At 48.9% G+C, this 16,812-nt stretch overlaps 1 protein-coding gene across 2 annotated transcripts in view; it reads left to right on the forward strand.

Annotated features, from left to right (window-relative positions):
• The window catches only part of vps50 (VPS50 subunit of EARP/GARPII complex), a 72,518-nt gene that overhangs the window by 9,856 nt on the left and 45,850 nt on the right, over window positions 1-16,812 (forward strand). For both annotated transcript variants that reach the window (XM_076044412.1, XM_076044413.1), the window contains exons 3-9: window positions 3,458-3,580; window positions 5,528-5,599; window positions 7,891-7,944; window positions 11,820-11,890; window positions 12,061-12,178; window positions 12,829-12,864; window positions 13,109-13,191. In XM_076044412.1, the coding sequence (XP_075900527.1) occupies window positions 3,458-3,580; window positions 5,528-5,599; window positions 7,891-7,944; window positions 11,820-11,890; window positions 12,061-12,178; window positions 12,829-12,864; window positions 13,109-13,191 (557 nt within the window). The remainder of the gene's footprint in view (window positions 1-3,457; window positions 3,581-5,527; window positions 5,600-7,890; window positions 7,945-11,819; window positions 11,891-12,060; window positions 12,179-12,828; window positions 12,865-13,108; window positions 13,192-16,812) is intronic.

The raw sequence follows: 16,812 nt of genomic DNA on the forward strand, positions 1-16,812 counted from the left end.
AAATAATAATGCCAAAAAAACAAACAAAAAACGCCAGCCACAGCTTATTATTGCAGTTTATTTTATTTCAAGCCAATGCTTATTTTTAGGCATATAAGGCGTGTAATAAACTCATGAGATAGCTACAGATAAAAATGGACATTTTTTTAAACAAATTTTCCCCAGAAGAGGCTGAACAACATGCAGCTTTGGGGCCCCCTAGTGGCTTGGAGGCCCTCGGCATTCTCTTAGTTCGCCTATAGAAAGAAACGGCTCTGGTTGGAGGTGGCGGCTCCGTCGGTCGGCTTAGCTAGCTGTGACGGCTTTGCTAACAGAAGCTAGGCGGCTGTTTCTGGTCACTGACCTGTGCCCCTTGTGATGTCACTACTCGTTTAACAAAACAGTGAGATTTGGCTCGCACTTGAAAGTAAAGCACTACTTGATGTAAACCAACAGAAGCAGCATAAATACTGGATGTCAGGATTGAGGAAACAGAGATGGATTTTCTTCTTTTATTGCCACAAAAGGACCATCATGGTAAAGCTTTATTAAAGTGGGACCAGAAAGTTAATAAACCTTCTCCAGTCCGACTTTCCACCCTATTGGTAGCTGACTCATTATACTTATTACTGTCTCTTCTCTGGCTGATGGAAACTCGTTCATCTATAAAATATATTCCTCAGTCTCACACTCTTATAGTGAGCAACCAAAGTAGATGATTAAATGTCAAACCAAATCATCATTATTGTTATTATTGCTATTGTTACTCATCTTTTTTCTGTGTATTTATGTTATTGCGCTATATTGAATCGCTGAAACATTTTCCTTTTGCGCCAAGCTTGAAAAGCGGTTGCCGTCTGTCACCAGCAGAGGTCCCCCTCGGCTCAGTCAGTGATTCCAGCCGACTGGGGCGTAAATATTGGCTGTAAAGTGGAGTGTTCATCTGAATGTGTGTGTGTGTGTGTGTGTGTGTGTGTGTGTGTGTGTGTGTGTGTGTGTGTGTGTGTGTGTGTGTGCTAGTTTCCATGTCAACCTGTTGCCCTGCGACACTCCGTGTCACGCCACAGACACACACGCGCGCGCATTTGTTTTTATTCACGTACGTCCCTGACATAATGTGCATAATCACATCATTCACCGGCTGTTTTTCCCTCCGCGAGGTTGCGGATGTCGACCACAACGATGTCCACATCGCTTTGATTAAAGCCCTCGCCGTTGAGCGGCGGCGGCGGCGTGGCTGCGTTCAAGCGGCGAGAACCTGCATCAATATTAAAAGCTGATTACAAAGAGCGACAGTTTGTTCACTGAATGAATTATTCCAGCGCGGAGATAATTGCATCGCCCTCTTTGTGCTCTTTTTGCGCCCTCATCCCCCCCCCCCACCCCCCTCATTATTCACTCACCTGTTTCATGTCCGACCACATGAACGGACCCCAATTTGTCCTCATTAAAAACTAAAAGTGTGGTTAATTTGCAGGAATGACGAGGTGGCTGCGAGGCCTCTGATCTGATGTGTGTGGGTGCTGAGGTTTTTGACAGGGCAGCCCATTGGCTGAAGAGGTGGTGGTGGTGGTGGTGGTGGGGGGGGATGTCCATCGACTCGCAGGTTTTCCTCTGCTGCAGGTGGGAGGAAACGGCAGTGAAAAGGCAGCGGTGAAGTTGTCCCCCCTGCCCCCCCCTCAACTTTCTACAGCTATGAGTCATCCTGCAGCCCCTCCCCCCTCTGCTCTGCCTGCTCCTCATTTTGCCTTCATCTGATTTTTTCCCCCTTTCTTTCTTCCTTCACAATCCCCACCCACACGCTTGGCGGCAGAGCGTGATCTCCTCTTCTTCTTCCTCTTCTTCTTCTTCTTCTTCTTCTTCTTCTTCTTCTTCTTCTTCTTCTTCTTCTTCTTCCTCTTTTCTTCTTCTTCTTCCTCTTCCGCTTTTTCTTTTTCTTCTTCTTCTTCGTCTTCTTCTTCTTCTTCTTCTTCTTCTTCTTCTTCTTCTCCGCCTCCTCCTCCTCCTCCTCCTCCTTCTCCTCCACCTCCTCCTAGTCTTCCTCCTGCTCCTCCTCCTCTCCCTGCTCTCTCACTTGCTCCCTTAACCCACACACGTCCGAGAAGATTTCTCCTCTCTTTCTGTTTGAAGTCCAAGTGTGGAAGTCTCTCACAGTCCAGACTGGCCGCCACCCTGAGAGGGGCTCTGCCTCCATCCTCCCTCTTCCTCACTGAGCTCAGGGTAAATATGTATTTCTGCAGGCAGGCAGGCAGGCAGGCAGGCAGGCAGGCAGGCAGGCAGGCAGCAGGGTTTTCTGTCTGCCGCATTTGAAGATCTGAGCCAGAGATTCCTGCACTTTTATTTAATGGGGTGTGAATGTGCGCTGGAGCAATGCAGATTTATTTACTCCCCCTGATTCCCCATCCCTTCACCAGTCTGCCCCCCCTCCCCCCTCTCCATCTCACCTCCCTCCCTCCCTCCTCTATACCAGCCCCTTCACACACTCTTCTGAGCATCATTTCCCCCCCCCCCCAACGGGCCGAAAACCCTCTGTATCAATCCCCAGGTGCGCTTGATGCAAGCCGTCTGTCAGAGTACCTGTATGGAAGCCACACCCACCCAGCTAATCTGGCCTTTGCTGCATGATTAAGTGATTTTTAATATTGTAATATCCTTCCTCATTAGGTGCCTTATGAAATGTGCTGTTATTGGCTAATAAGAGATGTTAATGCTGATAAGAAACACACACATTGTATTAAAAAGGAGGAGGGGGGGGTGTCTTTCATTCAGTGTAAATTTGGAGTCATGTTTTTTTTTTTTGGTTTGTGTCTGTGCGTGTGTGCGTGTGTGTGTGTGCGTGCATGCGTGTGTGTGTTGCCCTCAGACTTTGAACTTGACTTTGGGACTTGAGCAACTTTCCCCCCTTTTTTTTCCTGCCAGCGCCCCCCTCCTCCTCCCCCCCCCCCTCCTCCAGTCTTCCGCCCTCCTTTATTGACCTGTGACTGTATCTTGGCTCATCAGGGACGTGGTGGGTTCAGCACCTCGGCTCTGGAAAAAGACCCGGCGCAGCAATAAGCCCGGACGGATGCGCCGCATGTTAATCGATGAGGCTCTGATGTTTTGTCAGCGGAGAGAATCTCTCTCTCTCTCTCTCTCTCTCTCTCTCTCTCTCTCTCTCTGTCGGGTCGCTCTTCTTCCTCTCATCTTCATCCCCAAAGGCCTGAGAAGCTCGGAACCGCTCCCAGTCTGGCTTCTTCTCCCCTCCACCACCACCAGTAGCACCAGTTGCCTCTGATTACCTCATCTCCTCCTCATCTAATCCCATCTTCTCCACGTCCTCACTTTATTCTTCTCCCTCTTGGGTTCTTCTCCTCCCCGCCCCTCCTCCACAATTACCTCCTTCCTTTTCTTTGTCAGAGACTTTCTTCACTGACTTTCTTTGCCAGTTGTGTTTCTCCTGCGACGACCTTCATTCCTCCTTCTCGCCCCCCACCACCAGGAGGAGCTGCGGGAGCTGAGGGAGCAGCCCATTGACCCACAGGCGGAGCAGGAGATCATCGACGGCATCGAGGAGATCTACTTCTCGGGCGACTCCTTCGACATGGTCCAGTACGAACTGGAGGTCAGACAGAAGCTGCTGTGTCAATAATTAATAATGAACACTGGATCAAATGGCTGCGGCTGAAAGGAATCTATTGGCCAGTGTAACGTGGGCAACTCTTTGACTGGTGGGGCCAAAATTTCTCAAGTTCTAAAATTTGTCAGACGGGCCGGAGCAGCAGCAGTTGGATGGAGTGTTTTGGTGACCCACCTCATAGGAAGCAGAAATATATCATGGGATGTGTAGAAAACATTTTCTCTAATCAAGTCAATTGAAAACGAACCAAAGCAAAGTTGCAACAAAATCAGTGTCTTTGAAGCCCCACGGTGTTCTGCTCTTTATTGAAATGACTCTGAAAACACTGAGAAAATGAATGACGTGCAGCTGTTTTATGACTTACTTACTATTAATATCATTTCTTCAAGTCTGTCGGCCTGTATTAAAAAGCTTACCGGCCCCCAGGCTGTAGTTTGCCCACGCCTGGGCTAGGTTAAGGTTAGGGGGCAGAGGCCAATCAGACTCAAGTAGCGGCGGTTCTGAGCACCGATTTAAAACCTATTAACTTATAGTTTACGATCTTTTTTTCTTTAAAACGCACCGTCTAGTGAGAGAGTGTGGAAACTTTTCCTCACGAGATGCCGCAGCCACAAATTGTGCCGATATGAAACGACTGCTTTAAGCAACTCTCAGATGCTTTTGTTGTTTCTGCGGTGAATAACAGCGCCATCACATGTGACTGGCAGAGCGAAACGGCCCCGCCTCCCTCCCCCTACCGCTCCCCCCTATCGGGCGCTCGCCGACGCCTCTTTCAGCGGCGCCGAGCGCCGTGCGTGCCATTGACAGCTACACTGATGGATTGCATCCACTTGATGGATGGAGGGAGGGAGGGAGGGAGGGTGTGAAATCTCATTAGATTTATCTGCCTTTCACTACAACGTCTTGAAATGAGACTCTCAGTCGGGGTGGTGGGGAGGGGAGAAGTAATTACCCATCATCCTTCTGGGCCGTGGATGTGTAATATCTTCCTCTGCGGAGGGCGGCGGCTTTATTTGCTGTTTACTAAACAGAGTCCTCCGTCTCCCCCCCCGCTCGCTAATCAGCCTCATGATCTGCCCGCTGTCTGCCCATTGATCTAATTCTCGCCTTTATCCCTCGAGCGGGCGAGCGAGGAGATCGGCCGTCTGTCTTCGTTTGGCCGCCCGCTCGTTCCTCCCTGCCGCAGGTTTCTCACAGTATGCACGTACGTCGCCTTCGGGCGGCGTCTCATCGCCGTCATTTGAGGAGGAGGCGGCAAAACTTTTTCGCCGTTTGCTTCTTTCGCTTTGCTTATTTGGCTTGAAAAGAAGTTTTGGAAGCTGACGCCTCCCTCAGATTAACGACCACACCCCGTCCTGATAATGATAATGATAATACTTTTTATTTTATGAGTGCCTTTCTCAACACTCAACAACACTTTACAAAGATAAAACAAATGCAATAAAGCAGCAGATAAAAGCTACACACGGTAAAAAAAAAAAAAAAGATGAAATAAATAAATAGATAATTGATTAGAATAAATAGAATTAAAAAAGACGTAAAATGGAACAACAGTGAGTAGGTTATCTTGAATAAATGAGTTTTGAGTCTTGATTGAACAGAGGAGGAGAGTCGATGTTACGGATGTCCAGTTTGAGTGAGTTCCAGAGATGCAGAGCCTTCTTTTTGAACACTGAGCAGCAGCAGGCTGTAAACACAGCTGCACAATTTCCCTTTAATAATCCGCCACGTGCAGCTGCTCCACCGGACTGAGTTCATTCTGATTAATAATAAATTATTAAAAAAAACCCTGTTGGGACTTTGTCTGCTCACCAGCTTTGTGTTGATGTTGTTGCTGTCGGGAGATTTAAAACAATTGACTTCCCGTGTGGGTCGATGCTCCGTAAACAAGCTGCTGGGATGATTTGGTGTTGCGTGTCTGTGTGTTAACAGAAACTTCCCCCCGAGCTGAACCTGCAGGAGCTGGAGGAGCACAGAGACAAGCTGAAGAGGCAGCAGGCGGCGGTGAGTGCACGCACGCACGCACGCACGCACGCACGCACGCACGCACGCACGCACGCACGCACGCACGCACGCACGCACGCACGCACGCACAATCTCCGAGGAGTTGCGGTGTCACACCGTGCTGGTGCTGTTGAAGAACTTATCATTGCTGACATTAAGCCCTGGAGGAGGCGGAGCTTATCTCACCTCGTCACCTCCTCCAGTCAGATGAGCTCACACAGCAACTTTTTTATTTTTATTTTGCTCGTCGTGTCACACTTTACTTTTGTGTTTTGTTACTGTAGTGTAGAAGCTCAAACTGTGTTTTCACTTTTTATTATATCAGAAACATTTTGCACGTTTTTAAATCAGGCTGTGCTGTTGCAGTGGTGGCGACCCACTCTGATTTTATATATATATACATATATATGTATATATGTATATGTACGTGTGTATATATATATGTACATATACATATGTGTGTGAATATATATGTATATATGTATGTATGTATACATACATACATGTATACATATATATATATATTTACACACACACACACACACACACACACACACACACATATACGTATACGTATATATATGTATATATGCATACATACACACACATATTGTTGCCGCTGTCATCCAGAGGTCGGCTGATTCGACACGTTCTATTTATGGGAACTGGTGGGAGAGGAGGCACTTCCTTCTGCATCCTTCACTCTCTGTAACCCTCCTCCTCATGTGGGTGGTGGTGGTGGGGTGGTGGTCGGGTTGGAGTCTCTTGCAGCTTCTCCCCCGCCATGCTTCCTCTTCCTCACGCAGGTCACACCTTCCGCACTGTGAGACTGTCGCCTGCAGGGGCCTCAACAATTGGACCTGAACCTGCGACTCGCTGCGAAACCTGCAACAGGCCCTCGCACACCCAGCGGCGTTTTTTGGTTCTTTTTCTTTTTTAATGCATCGTCTGTGTGAATCTCCTTTAGGTCCACCCCCTCTCCCCCCGGCCCCCCTCAATGCTCCTCCTTTTTTTTTTTTTTTTTTTTACAGCCATTTGCCATTTTTGTCTGCTCAGGGTTTTCTTGGCCTTGGTGTGATTTTAAAGTCTAAGTCAAATAAGAGCAGAAGATTCTGTCAGTGGAGCATTAAAACAGAGTTTGCGTATGAAAGGAGGAAGGACTAAAGGACTAAAATATAATAATAAAAATGTCGGAGGAGGCGGGGTGTGGTTTGGTTTGGTTTGGTCCTCCTGCAGCTCTGAAGTAGTGTTTTTCTAGTTCTATCAGCAGGCAGGAAAGTTCAGGAGACGCATGCCAACATGAATATATATGTGAATATATATATACACATACATATATATGTGTATATATATATCTATATATATATATCTATATATATAGATATATATATATACATATGCTATTTAGATGCACTGTGCACAGGCACACAGTAACACACACACATGCGCACATACGCACACTATGTTTGGACTCCTGCTGCTAAATTATACATGCTTGCTGCTAACTTTGTGACCTGGGTACTGCACAATTAGCCTCTCACTGTGTGTGTGTGTGTGTGTGTGTGTGTGTGTGTGTGTGTGTGTGTAAGAGAGTGTGTTTATGTGTGCGTTTGCTAGCCAAGAGCTAATGACTTTGGCCTTTGGGTTGTGGTGGGCGGGTTGAAGCGTTCACTCTTGCATATGTGTTGAGACTCCTAAATGAAAAGACTCCCTGCCCCCCCGCCCCCCACCGTCAGTCGTGTGTTTTTTTGTGCTTTTTCCTCCCAGTTTGTTCGTGTTTCGGCCGCCTGGAGGTCTGTTGTGTTGTGTTGTGTTGTGTTGTGTTGTGCTGTGTTGTGTTGTGTTGTGCGCAACTCCAACACGGTTCCGCCAGGATTTGAGCTCCGTCTGCACGACGGAGATATGACGTTTTTTTTTTTTTAAAAGAAGAAGTGCCCTTGTGAGTGAGCCTGACTTTGAGCTCGTATATGCATCCGCCATCTGTCCAGGGGGCCTCCAGTCGGCCTCCGTGCATACCGAGCACATGTTGAAATGTCATCCCCGCCTCCAGCCGCTCGCCTGCACAAAAACACCGTGTTGGGTTCCCATTCAGCAATGACGGAATTAGCAGAAGAAAGTGTACGTTTTGTGACTTGTTCACAAAAGTTGATGTGACTGATTCAGTTCGTTCGGGTCTGAACTCATCTCAGCTCTGCTGATAGCTTCACCACGTCTCTGCAGGAACTAAGTGTTTTTTTCAAAGCGAGCAAGAAAATCAAAACTTTCCTTCTGCTCTTGGGTTTTTTCATCAGGTTTCCAAGAAGGTGGCCGACCTGATCCTGGAGAAGCAGCCGGCGTACGTCAAGGTGAGCTCCTGCCCACCGTCCAAACACCCACCCCACCCCTCCCACCCCACTCCCGGCTCCTCAAATGTCAATATCCGTCGCTGGACGCCATCGCCGGGGCCCGATTTTATTTTCATGTTGTCCCTCCTCGTGGTTATTGGACGCTGAAGCAGCTCCGAGGGGCTACAGGCAGGATCAGTCTTAATCTCCCCACCGGCGGCAGGAGGACATTTAACTTGATCCGTGCAGATAAAGGAAAAAAAAAAAAAAGCAGGGGTGGCGGGTTGAGAAGGGGAGGCGATCTAATCTTGTTTTCATTTAGAACTCGCAACCGTGAAATCCCCCGCTGTCCTTGGCCGCCAGGTAATGCGATGGACTGAAAGGAACCTGGAGTCTGGAAGCAGGTGGATGTTGAGGTGGATGTTGTGGATGTTCTCCACTGTTCTATTTTTAGTCGTTATCAGAGAAGTTTACGCCGAGGATGCTGCTGCTGCCACTACTGGGTCTCTTTACTGGTTTAAAACCAGTTGGTTTTCATTTATTTTGGACGTGGTGTTGTGCAGTTTTTAGCTGTGGTGAGTCATTTATTGAAATGACTCTTAAAACACACAAAAAAAAATGAAATGCAGCTATTTTATGACTTACTAACTATTAAGATAATTTCTTCAAGTTCGGCGGGCCTGAATAAAAAGCTTAAGAGGCTGCATATGGCCCCCGGGCCTTAGTTTGCCCACGCCTGGACTAGCAGGCGACTAGCTTGTCCCAGCATACGTGGTTAGCTTCTGTATGCCCAGAATGGCATCACACACAGACACACCCACACACCCACACACACACACAGACACACCCACACACACACACACACACACACACACACACACACACACACACTTGAATGAACATCGGTCAGATTTTGTACCTAGCCAGTCACAGTCTTCCTGCTCAGCCAGCCAATAGTGCCTATACCATTGTGCTGAGGACACGCCCTTATTGGTCCGTCCTCAACGGTACCAGTGAGTAAAAGTCAAGTGTTCTGTTCCATCTCACATCACAGGCTCGCTAAACATTTCTGTCGATGATTTACATAAATTGTGGCTGCGTCTCGTGGAGGCTGAGGATGAAATCCGCTTGGCAGGCCGTGAAAGCCGCCTGTCTGTCTGCCAGGAAGGGCTTTTTTTTTCTTTCCTTTTTTTTGACGCTTCGATCGGATTTGCCGATTGGACGCATTGACCCCGGTGACGCCTGCTGCCAGTACAGCTCTGATGAAGGCTAAAAAAAAGAAATGTTTAAGAAAACCCCCCAAGAAAAAAGGGTTTATAATCCCGTCACGACTGACGTCTGATCATCAGCGGCTTTTGCAGTTTTACTTGGAGGTGAAATTGCGGCAGAGTCGAGATAATTGGTAAAAGTTTTGTGAATCGTGATTCCCTCATTATTCCCGTGACCCTCGGTGACCCTGCAGGGAGGAGGGGCGGTAGAGGGGGAGGAGGAGGAGAAGAGGAGAAGGAGGAGGCGGCGGCGTAGCGGGAGATCCCAACCGCCTTCTCCTCTACCTCCCCCCCCCCCCCCCCCTTCCTCTTCCTCCTCTTCTCCTGACAGACGGCCAGACACAGAGACTCAGACTGCTGTTCTGTTCATCGCAGCCTCGAGGGAAACGTCTCCTCCATATTTGGTTCCAAAAAAAGAAAAAGCAAACAAAAAGAAAACCCAGAGGCTTGCACACAGTAAGCGTGCCGAAGCTTTCTCGCAGGGCGAGGTCAGACGTCAGAGCTCGGACAGCGCCGTTAGCGCCCTCTAGTGACACACGGCCTGCACTTGCACTCGGACTGGAGTCGCATCAAAGATTTGCAGCATCTGTCAGCTTCTGTCCGTCCTTTCGTTTTTGGCCTTTTCTTCCCCCAGCAGACGGATGCAGCTCTGCGTGTTTCCTCGTCTCCCCTCTCGCAGTTAGTTTGTAACGATGCGTAATCAAAAACACCTACAGCTAACCAGCTTGGACGTCAGCAGCTGCGTTTCCTTGACAGTTTTTCGAAAGATAAAAATTTCGACAAAGTGCATTGGTGATTTGCCGGTGTTTCCATTGGATGGTGTGTAGCGCATAAGTCGTAATTCTCGTAGAATCTCGTGCCGTGATATTTACCAGAATTACGTTTGCTTGTTTACGTTTGTTTGCTGTCAAGAATGATTGTTCTATTTTTCTCTCTGATTACTTGTAAAAAAAAAACAATCAGTCTCCACCTCCGTCCAAACTTAACCACCAGGTCACCTGACGTGAACTGGTCACGTGACCACATGCGGTGACACGTAAATGTGAAGAAAGTATTTCCGTGATACTTTTGCGAAATACCTCGATATCGATACGTCTCAAAATTCCACCTCATGAGGGCGCCAAAACCTTTTAGCCACATTGGAGAGGTTTTTCAACGTTGAGGTGTTTCCATCACCACTTTTATGTTTCTGCGATATTTAGATTTTCCGCAATGCTAGGGGTAATGGAAAGCATCTATAGACAGACAGACAGACAGACAGACAGATGTACTTTGTAGATCCCAAATTGGGAATCTACACAGTTGTAGCACTAAAAACAATACGAAAAGTAAACTATACTGTAATTACAGTAGTCATTAGAAACATTCATGTCCCGAACATGAACATAAAGGAATCACTCACCGTTTTCCGTCCTTCAGACTGATGAAGGGAACGGACTGCTATGATGATGTCACGCTTTCCATTTTATTACTTTTTTTGAGAAAGAGACGTTCAGTTTGTGCAGACAGATAGACAGACAGGAGCCTGGGCTGCCGTTGCAACCACATGACCTTTAAGTTGAGCACGTGGGGGTGGGTGGTGGTGGTGGTGGTGGGGGGGCGGGCGAGATGACCTCCGGCTGTGAATCACCGCTCTCATTTGTCCAAAAAAAAAAAAAAAAAAGACAAAGAAAAAGAGAAAAATGTTGCTCGGCTTTGTTTTGCGTTCACGAGTATCGGAGACCGAGGGAGAGGGAGAGAGAGAGAGACAGAGGGAGAGAGAGAGAGACTCCCTGAGGGGAGGAGAGGATGCAGCAGCAGCAGCAGCAGCAGCCGCCTCCTGGTGTGTCTCGCTGGGCAGCGCGTTGACAAGCGTTCTGGGGTTTTTCAAGCTTTTCCAGTCTTTCACCGTGGATGTTTATCGCACAGCTGAAAAATGAAAGAGAGAAAGAAAACGCCACCCTGGGGATGTCGGCTAGCCTGTCTTATAATACATAAATAAACAAACAGCCAACAAGCCGTCTGCCGCCTGGTGACGACAGGAAGTGCCGCCGCTGCTGTCAGAACACCGGCAGCCGCTCGGAGGGGATCATTGATCTCCTGCTACCAGCAGCGCTGCTCAGTGTTGTCCTCCCTCTGGACACACACACACACACACACACACACACACACACACACACACACACACACACGGCCCCCTGCTGCTGGTTAAAGGTTGTTTCATGTCTGACATTTTTCCTCCCAGGCCCTTTCATTTCTCTCTTTCTTTGTTTCTGTTGAATTTTATTTCATTGTAATTTTTTTTTTTGTGTGTGTACGGTTGTCGTCTTTGCAGTGCAGTTTGATAAAACCACCGGGGCTGATGCAATTAGTGCCATTGTGCAGTGGTAGAGGCCTCCTGGCCTCCTCAGCAAACCGTCTGATGAGAGAAGCGTTTTGCCCGCCGGCGCCCTGACGATCAGAACCATCGTCTCTCGCCGTGACTTCTCGATGGCTAATGAACGGCACCCTAGCAGCATGTCTCGCTCGCCGGCCGCAGCTCGGCCGAGCCCAGGGCGGGAAACGTTCCTCCTGTCTGTCTCTGACATGCGGAGCTGTAATGAATTAAATAAGTGATTATTTCCCCCCCCCCCCGCTTCCTTCTTGCAGGAGCTGGAGCGAGTGACGGCGCTGCAGACCAACCTGCAGCTGGCCGCTGTCATCTGCACCAATGCCAGAAGGTAACGACCCAGCGAATCCAAACCCCCCCCCCCGCGGCCCTCCAAGGGCCCTGACCCTCAGTTTGGGAAACGCTGCATGTGAATTAAGAGCAACCTTTGGTTGTTTATTTATTTATTTACCTCCTCCATCTCCCATCCCCACCCTCTTCCACCGCCTCCCCTGCACGTAGACAACTGGGCGTGGCCAAGGAAGGATTCACAGAGGCCAGTCTGGGCCTGCTGGCCAATCAGAGGAGGCGACACCTGCTGACTGGCCTCCTCAAGTCTCTGCGAACCATCAAGACGCTGGTAAGTGCGAACACACACACACACACACACACACACACACACACACACACACACACACACACGCATGCACGCAGCAGTCGCAGCTTTAGCACGCTGAGCACGCTCGCCTCTGTCCGCCGTGGGCTCTGACCTCTGGGCTGCTTTCACCACACAAAATTGTCCCTCGCCCTCCAGTAATTGGCCCTCTCTCTCTCTCTCTCTCTCTCTCATTCTCCCTCTCCCTCTCCCCCTCTCTCTCTCTCTCTCTCTCACGCCATCTCTTTTTTTTGTTGTTGTATTGTCGGCGCCTTGCTGCTACTGTTGCTGCTGTCACACTCGCAGTTCATTCGCCTCCAGGCTGTAAAAGCAGCTGCTTAGTCGCTTAAAAACACAGAAGGAGGCCACTTATTAATACTCAGCGCTGTTGTTATTATTGTGCTATTATTGGCGATGCATAATTCAAGACCCCCCACCCACCAAAACACACACCGACCCCCCCCCCCTCGATTGGCTGGAAGGACGCTCCAAACTCTCGCATGTTGATTAAACACAAATATTTTCCAGCAGATTCACTTGACTGCCGGTGCGTTTTGATCTTTCGACTCCCCCGCTGTGATCGTCTCATTATCACTTCCATGTCGTATTCATGTCTTCTTCTTCTCTCTTCACAGCAAAGAACAGACGTGAGGCTCAGCGAGATGCTGGAGGTACCTACATCCACCTCTCACACTCACACACACACATGCAAGCAAACAAACACTTCCTAATGGAGTACGCCAACGTTCATGACCCCGCCCACCCAGCCCCACTCCGGAAAGGTCAAAGGTCAACTGGAGCTCTCAAAAGCCCACACAGTCGCCCTGAAGCTCAGCTCCAGGTTGCAGCATGTGGAAAATGTTGTTGTGTCATCTCTGCGCGTGTGTGTGTGTGTGTTTGTGTGTGTGTGTGCAGGAGGAGGACTACCCAGGAGCCATCCAGCTCTGCCTGGAGTGCCAGAAGGCTGCCAGCACCTTCAAACATTACAGCTGCATCAGGTACCACACGCACACGCACACGCACACGCACACACACACACACACACACGCACACACGCACGCACGCAGAGCGATCCGCACAGCATCTTCCACTAGGGGACAGCAGGCAGCCGACGACTTTGTTAATCGGAGATTTTGACGACCATCCAGTGAACTTTTCTTGTTGTCCTTGTTTGTTTGTCTTTAGTCCACATTTGGCTTCAGTCAGTAATGTCATTAAGTCGAACTTTAATTGAAGTTTGATTGTTGAATTCCGACCGCTGCCCAGCGTTCAGCGAGGCAGAACTCGCTTCATCTGTCCGAGTGGGAAGTTTTTCTGACCTTTTCCCCGTAATTGCATCACGGGGGCCGTTTGAGTGGCAGGGGTGGGGGTGGGCTGGGGGTGGGGCGGGTCGATTGTTGGCGGCGGCCCGTTGTTTGGAACGGCTGCGTGTGGAGGGGAGGGGCGGAGCCACGGAGGAAATGGCTCTTTGAAACGGTGCTGGCCTGTTTTTTCAGCCACTCAGCCACTCAGACGGCCATCAGCCGTCTGAGTGGCTGTTTTAATTTGCTCCGCCCCTGCCGCCGTCTCATCGCTGCAAGTCGTCCCGTCCTGCGGCGCCGAAACCAGGGCGGCTGTTACTGCCGCTGCTCCGTCTCCCTGGCGGTGGAAACCTTGCTTGCCAGTTGTTGAAGCTTTCAGGGGTCTCATTGGTTCATCGGGACCCCCCACCCCCCCCTGTATTTCACACCCTGACTCTATTACAAGTTACCTTATACTTGTTTTCTATACATAAATAATTACTTTGTTCAAACCATTAAAACAAAAAGAAAAATGAATACATATACAATTCTGTGCTCATACGTAAGCTAAAAATAGAAATAATTTGAAAATAATGAAATGTAGAAACAAATATGCTGACAAATAAGTGACGAAGTAACTAACTAAATAAATGAATGAACAAATACATGAATAAATTAAAGTTGAAATGAATAAAAAATTAAATCTCTCAGCCTGTCAGTAAAAAAGTAACTCATTGTTCAAAATGGCACACAGGATGGAAGAAGGAGGCTGTAACACAGAGACGGCGTGAACTCAGGGTCGATCACCGTCTTTGTTCCTTTAACCCCCAGAGGAACTGATCTCATCTTCTGCACGCACGTTGGTGTGTGTTTGTGTGTGTGTGTGTGTGTGTGTGTGTGTGTTTGTGTGTGTGTGTGTGTGTGTGTGTGTGTGCGCGTGTGTGTGCGCGTGTGTGTGTGTGTGTGTGTGTGTGTGTGTGTGTGTGTGTGTGTGTGTGTGTGTGTGTGTGTGTGTGTGTGTTTTCCTTCCCCGCCGCCCTCCGTATATCAATTAATGATGATCATGGAGGCGTGTCATAGTTGATTCTCTCCTGGTGCGTGACACCTTGATAGGAACTCTGACAGAATACTAACCAGCAGGTTCCAGTGAAAGGAATATTTCATCTGCAGAGCAACAGGAAGTCAGTCGAAGCCTCCGTCCGAGGAGGCTGTGGTTTGCCTTGGCCAGAGAGTCGCTGGAAACTGCTTAAAAGAGCCGTGAGAAAGCAGTTAAAGGTCTAGAATTCCTTTTTTAAACTCTCCGTCTGCTGCAAAATCCTCTTCACCAAACACACAGTTCTACTAGTTAAACCCTCTAGAACTGTGTGTTGTCATAATGTGCGTGGCCACTCCTTTCAAGTGAGCTCCGCCCCCTGCTGTGGAATCCGCAAAGTGGAGGGTTGCCCAGCGGGAGGCCACAAACAGAGGGCTAACTCTTCTGCTTCCGGGGACACCTTAGGGAAGGATCGTTGTGGAACGATTAATCTTGTGGGTTCTGCCGCACCTACAGTAGGAACTGAGTAAGTAATTTATTTACTTACTTACTCAGAGTAGGAACTATAATGATAGTAGGGACCCCTCGCATGTCACATGACCCACACGGCAGCAGCGAGCACGGCAAGGAAATAAACCGCAAAAGTCTTTCTTTCTTTCTTTTCTTTTTTTTGCCACCGAGTCGGTCGACGTCGTCCCTGATCAGCCAATTACAGAAGGTCACCTGGGCGGGAGGGAGACTGGTGGGGTAAGGGGGTGAGACACTGTTGGCTCGGCAGCGGAAAAAGAAACTGAAAAATCCAATTGCCCTCCTCACCTGTGCTTCCCTTAGCAATATGCTAATGCCGCCGCCATAATGTGGGAGTTGACAACATCGGCATCATCGATCACATGCCGCCGCTGTCGCGCTCCAGCATCATCGCTCACGATTACATGGCGCTGTTCCACCGGGCGGTGCCATGCTGCTGCTGCTGCTGCTGCTGCTGCTGCTGCTGCTGCTGCTGCGTTTGCGGGACGTCGATAGCGCTGCTCCCTGAGAGGCCTCGTCATCCGTCTCGGCTTGTTTCCATCTGCCAGCTCACAGCAGTGTTTATTGACCCCCCCCAACCCACCCTGCCCGCTGTCCCAACCCCTCGCCCACCCACACGGTTCCTCAAAACAAAGTCAAGCAGGGCAGCGGAGGGAATTCACTCAGCGCCGATGTGTAACAGAGACGATCTATAACGTCTCGCAGGCAAAAGGTCGCTAAAATCCCTTAGCTAATGCAGCGTTCGCTCACACTGTGCGTGTGGATTCAGAACAACCTTCACTTAATGCAGGAAACTGGCGCCCCCTGTTGACCCCGCTCCCAGCCAGGTTTTGGCTCCGCCCCCTGGGACCACCCTGTTTTTGATGCCTTGTTGAACAAAAGGAAGTTTCGCTGGGCGTCGGCTTTAGCAGGACGCTAAAAGTCAGCAGTTTTGGTGAAGACGTGGAAAGAGTGAAAACAGGCGAAGTAAACGACAAATATCACTAAACCTTTTTTTTTTCTACCAGGCTTTTTTCTGACTCTGCTCAGATAAACAAACAAACAAACAAAGACACAAACACAAGCCGCTGCACAAATAAGTCGCTTTGAGTTTCTTGCACACCGTGCAGGTGTTTCAAGGACTTTGGGGTCAGTGGTCGTCTCGGTGATGAGTGATCCGTCTTGTTTTTGAGAGTTGAGTTTTTAGCGTTGACATCGGGCCGAGGGCTCGCTAGCTAGCTGGTTAACATTTCAATAAGGAAATGCCTTGTTTTGGAGCTGTTTTTAGAATGTAGCAGCTAGAGTTTAGCCATGGCCACATCTGGAAAGTGTAAAAAAAAAATAGCAATGAGTAATTTGGGATTTGCAACAGACTGGAATCATCTACATTTGAAGCAAAGTTTCAAATGACCTCTGACCTAAAACATATAAAGAAGTACACTAGAGATGCAGGGGTCACACACTCACTTGAGTATTCCCTCAGATGCAGAAGGTGGAGGTAGTGGAGGGGAACGAGTTAGCTTTCTTGGTGACCTGCTCTCTTTTATCTTTTTACTTCCGTCACCGACACAAACCTCGATTTTTTTATTTTCAACATTTTGCGCAGCGCAACACGACTTTGGGGCGAAGGCGGCGCTTCCTGTTTGACGAGTCAGCGCTCGAAATCCCCGCCGTCGCGGAAGTTCCCTGGAACCCCCCCCGTGGACGCTCGGTGGCGCTGGTGATAATTGAAGAGAAAAAACTCCAAACAAGCTTATTTTCCTTGACGGCGGTTGATTAAAATGCACGTGCAGGCCCCG

Source organism: Nelusetta ayraudi, unplaced genomic scaffold (assembly GCF_046127955.1).
Source record: "Nelusetta ayraudi isolate G7.1 ecotype Tasmania unplaced genomic scaffold, CSIRO-AGI_Nayr_v1 ptg000079l, whole genome shotgun sequence".
Taxonomy (NCBI): domain Eukaryota; kingdom Metazoa; phylum Chordata; class Actinopteri; order Tetraodontiformes; family Monacanthidae; genus Nelusetta; species Nelusetta ayraudi.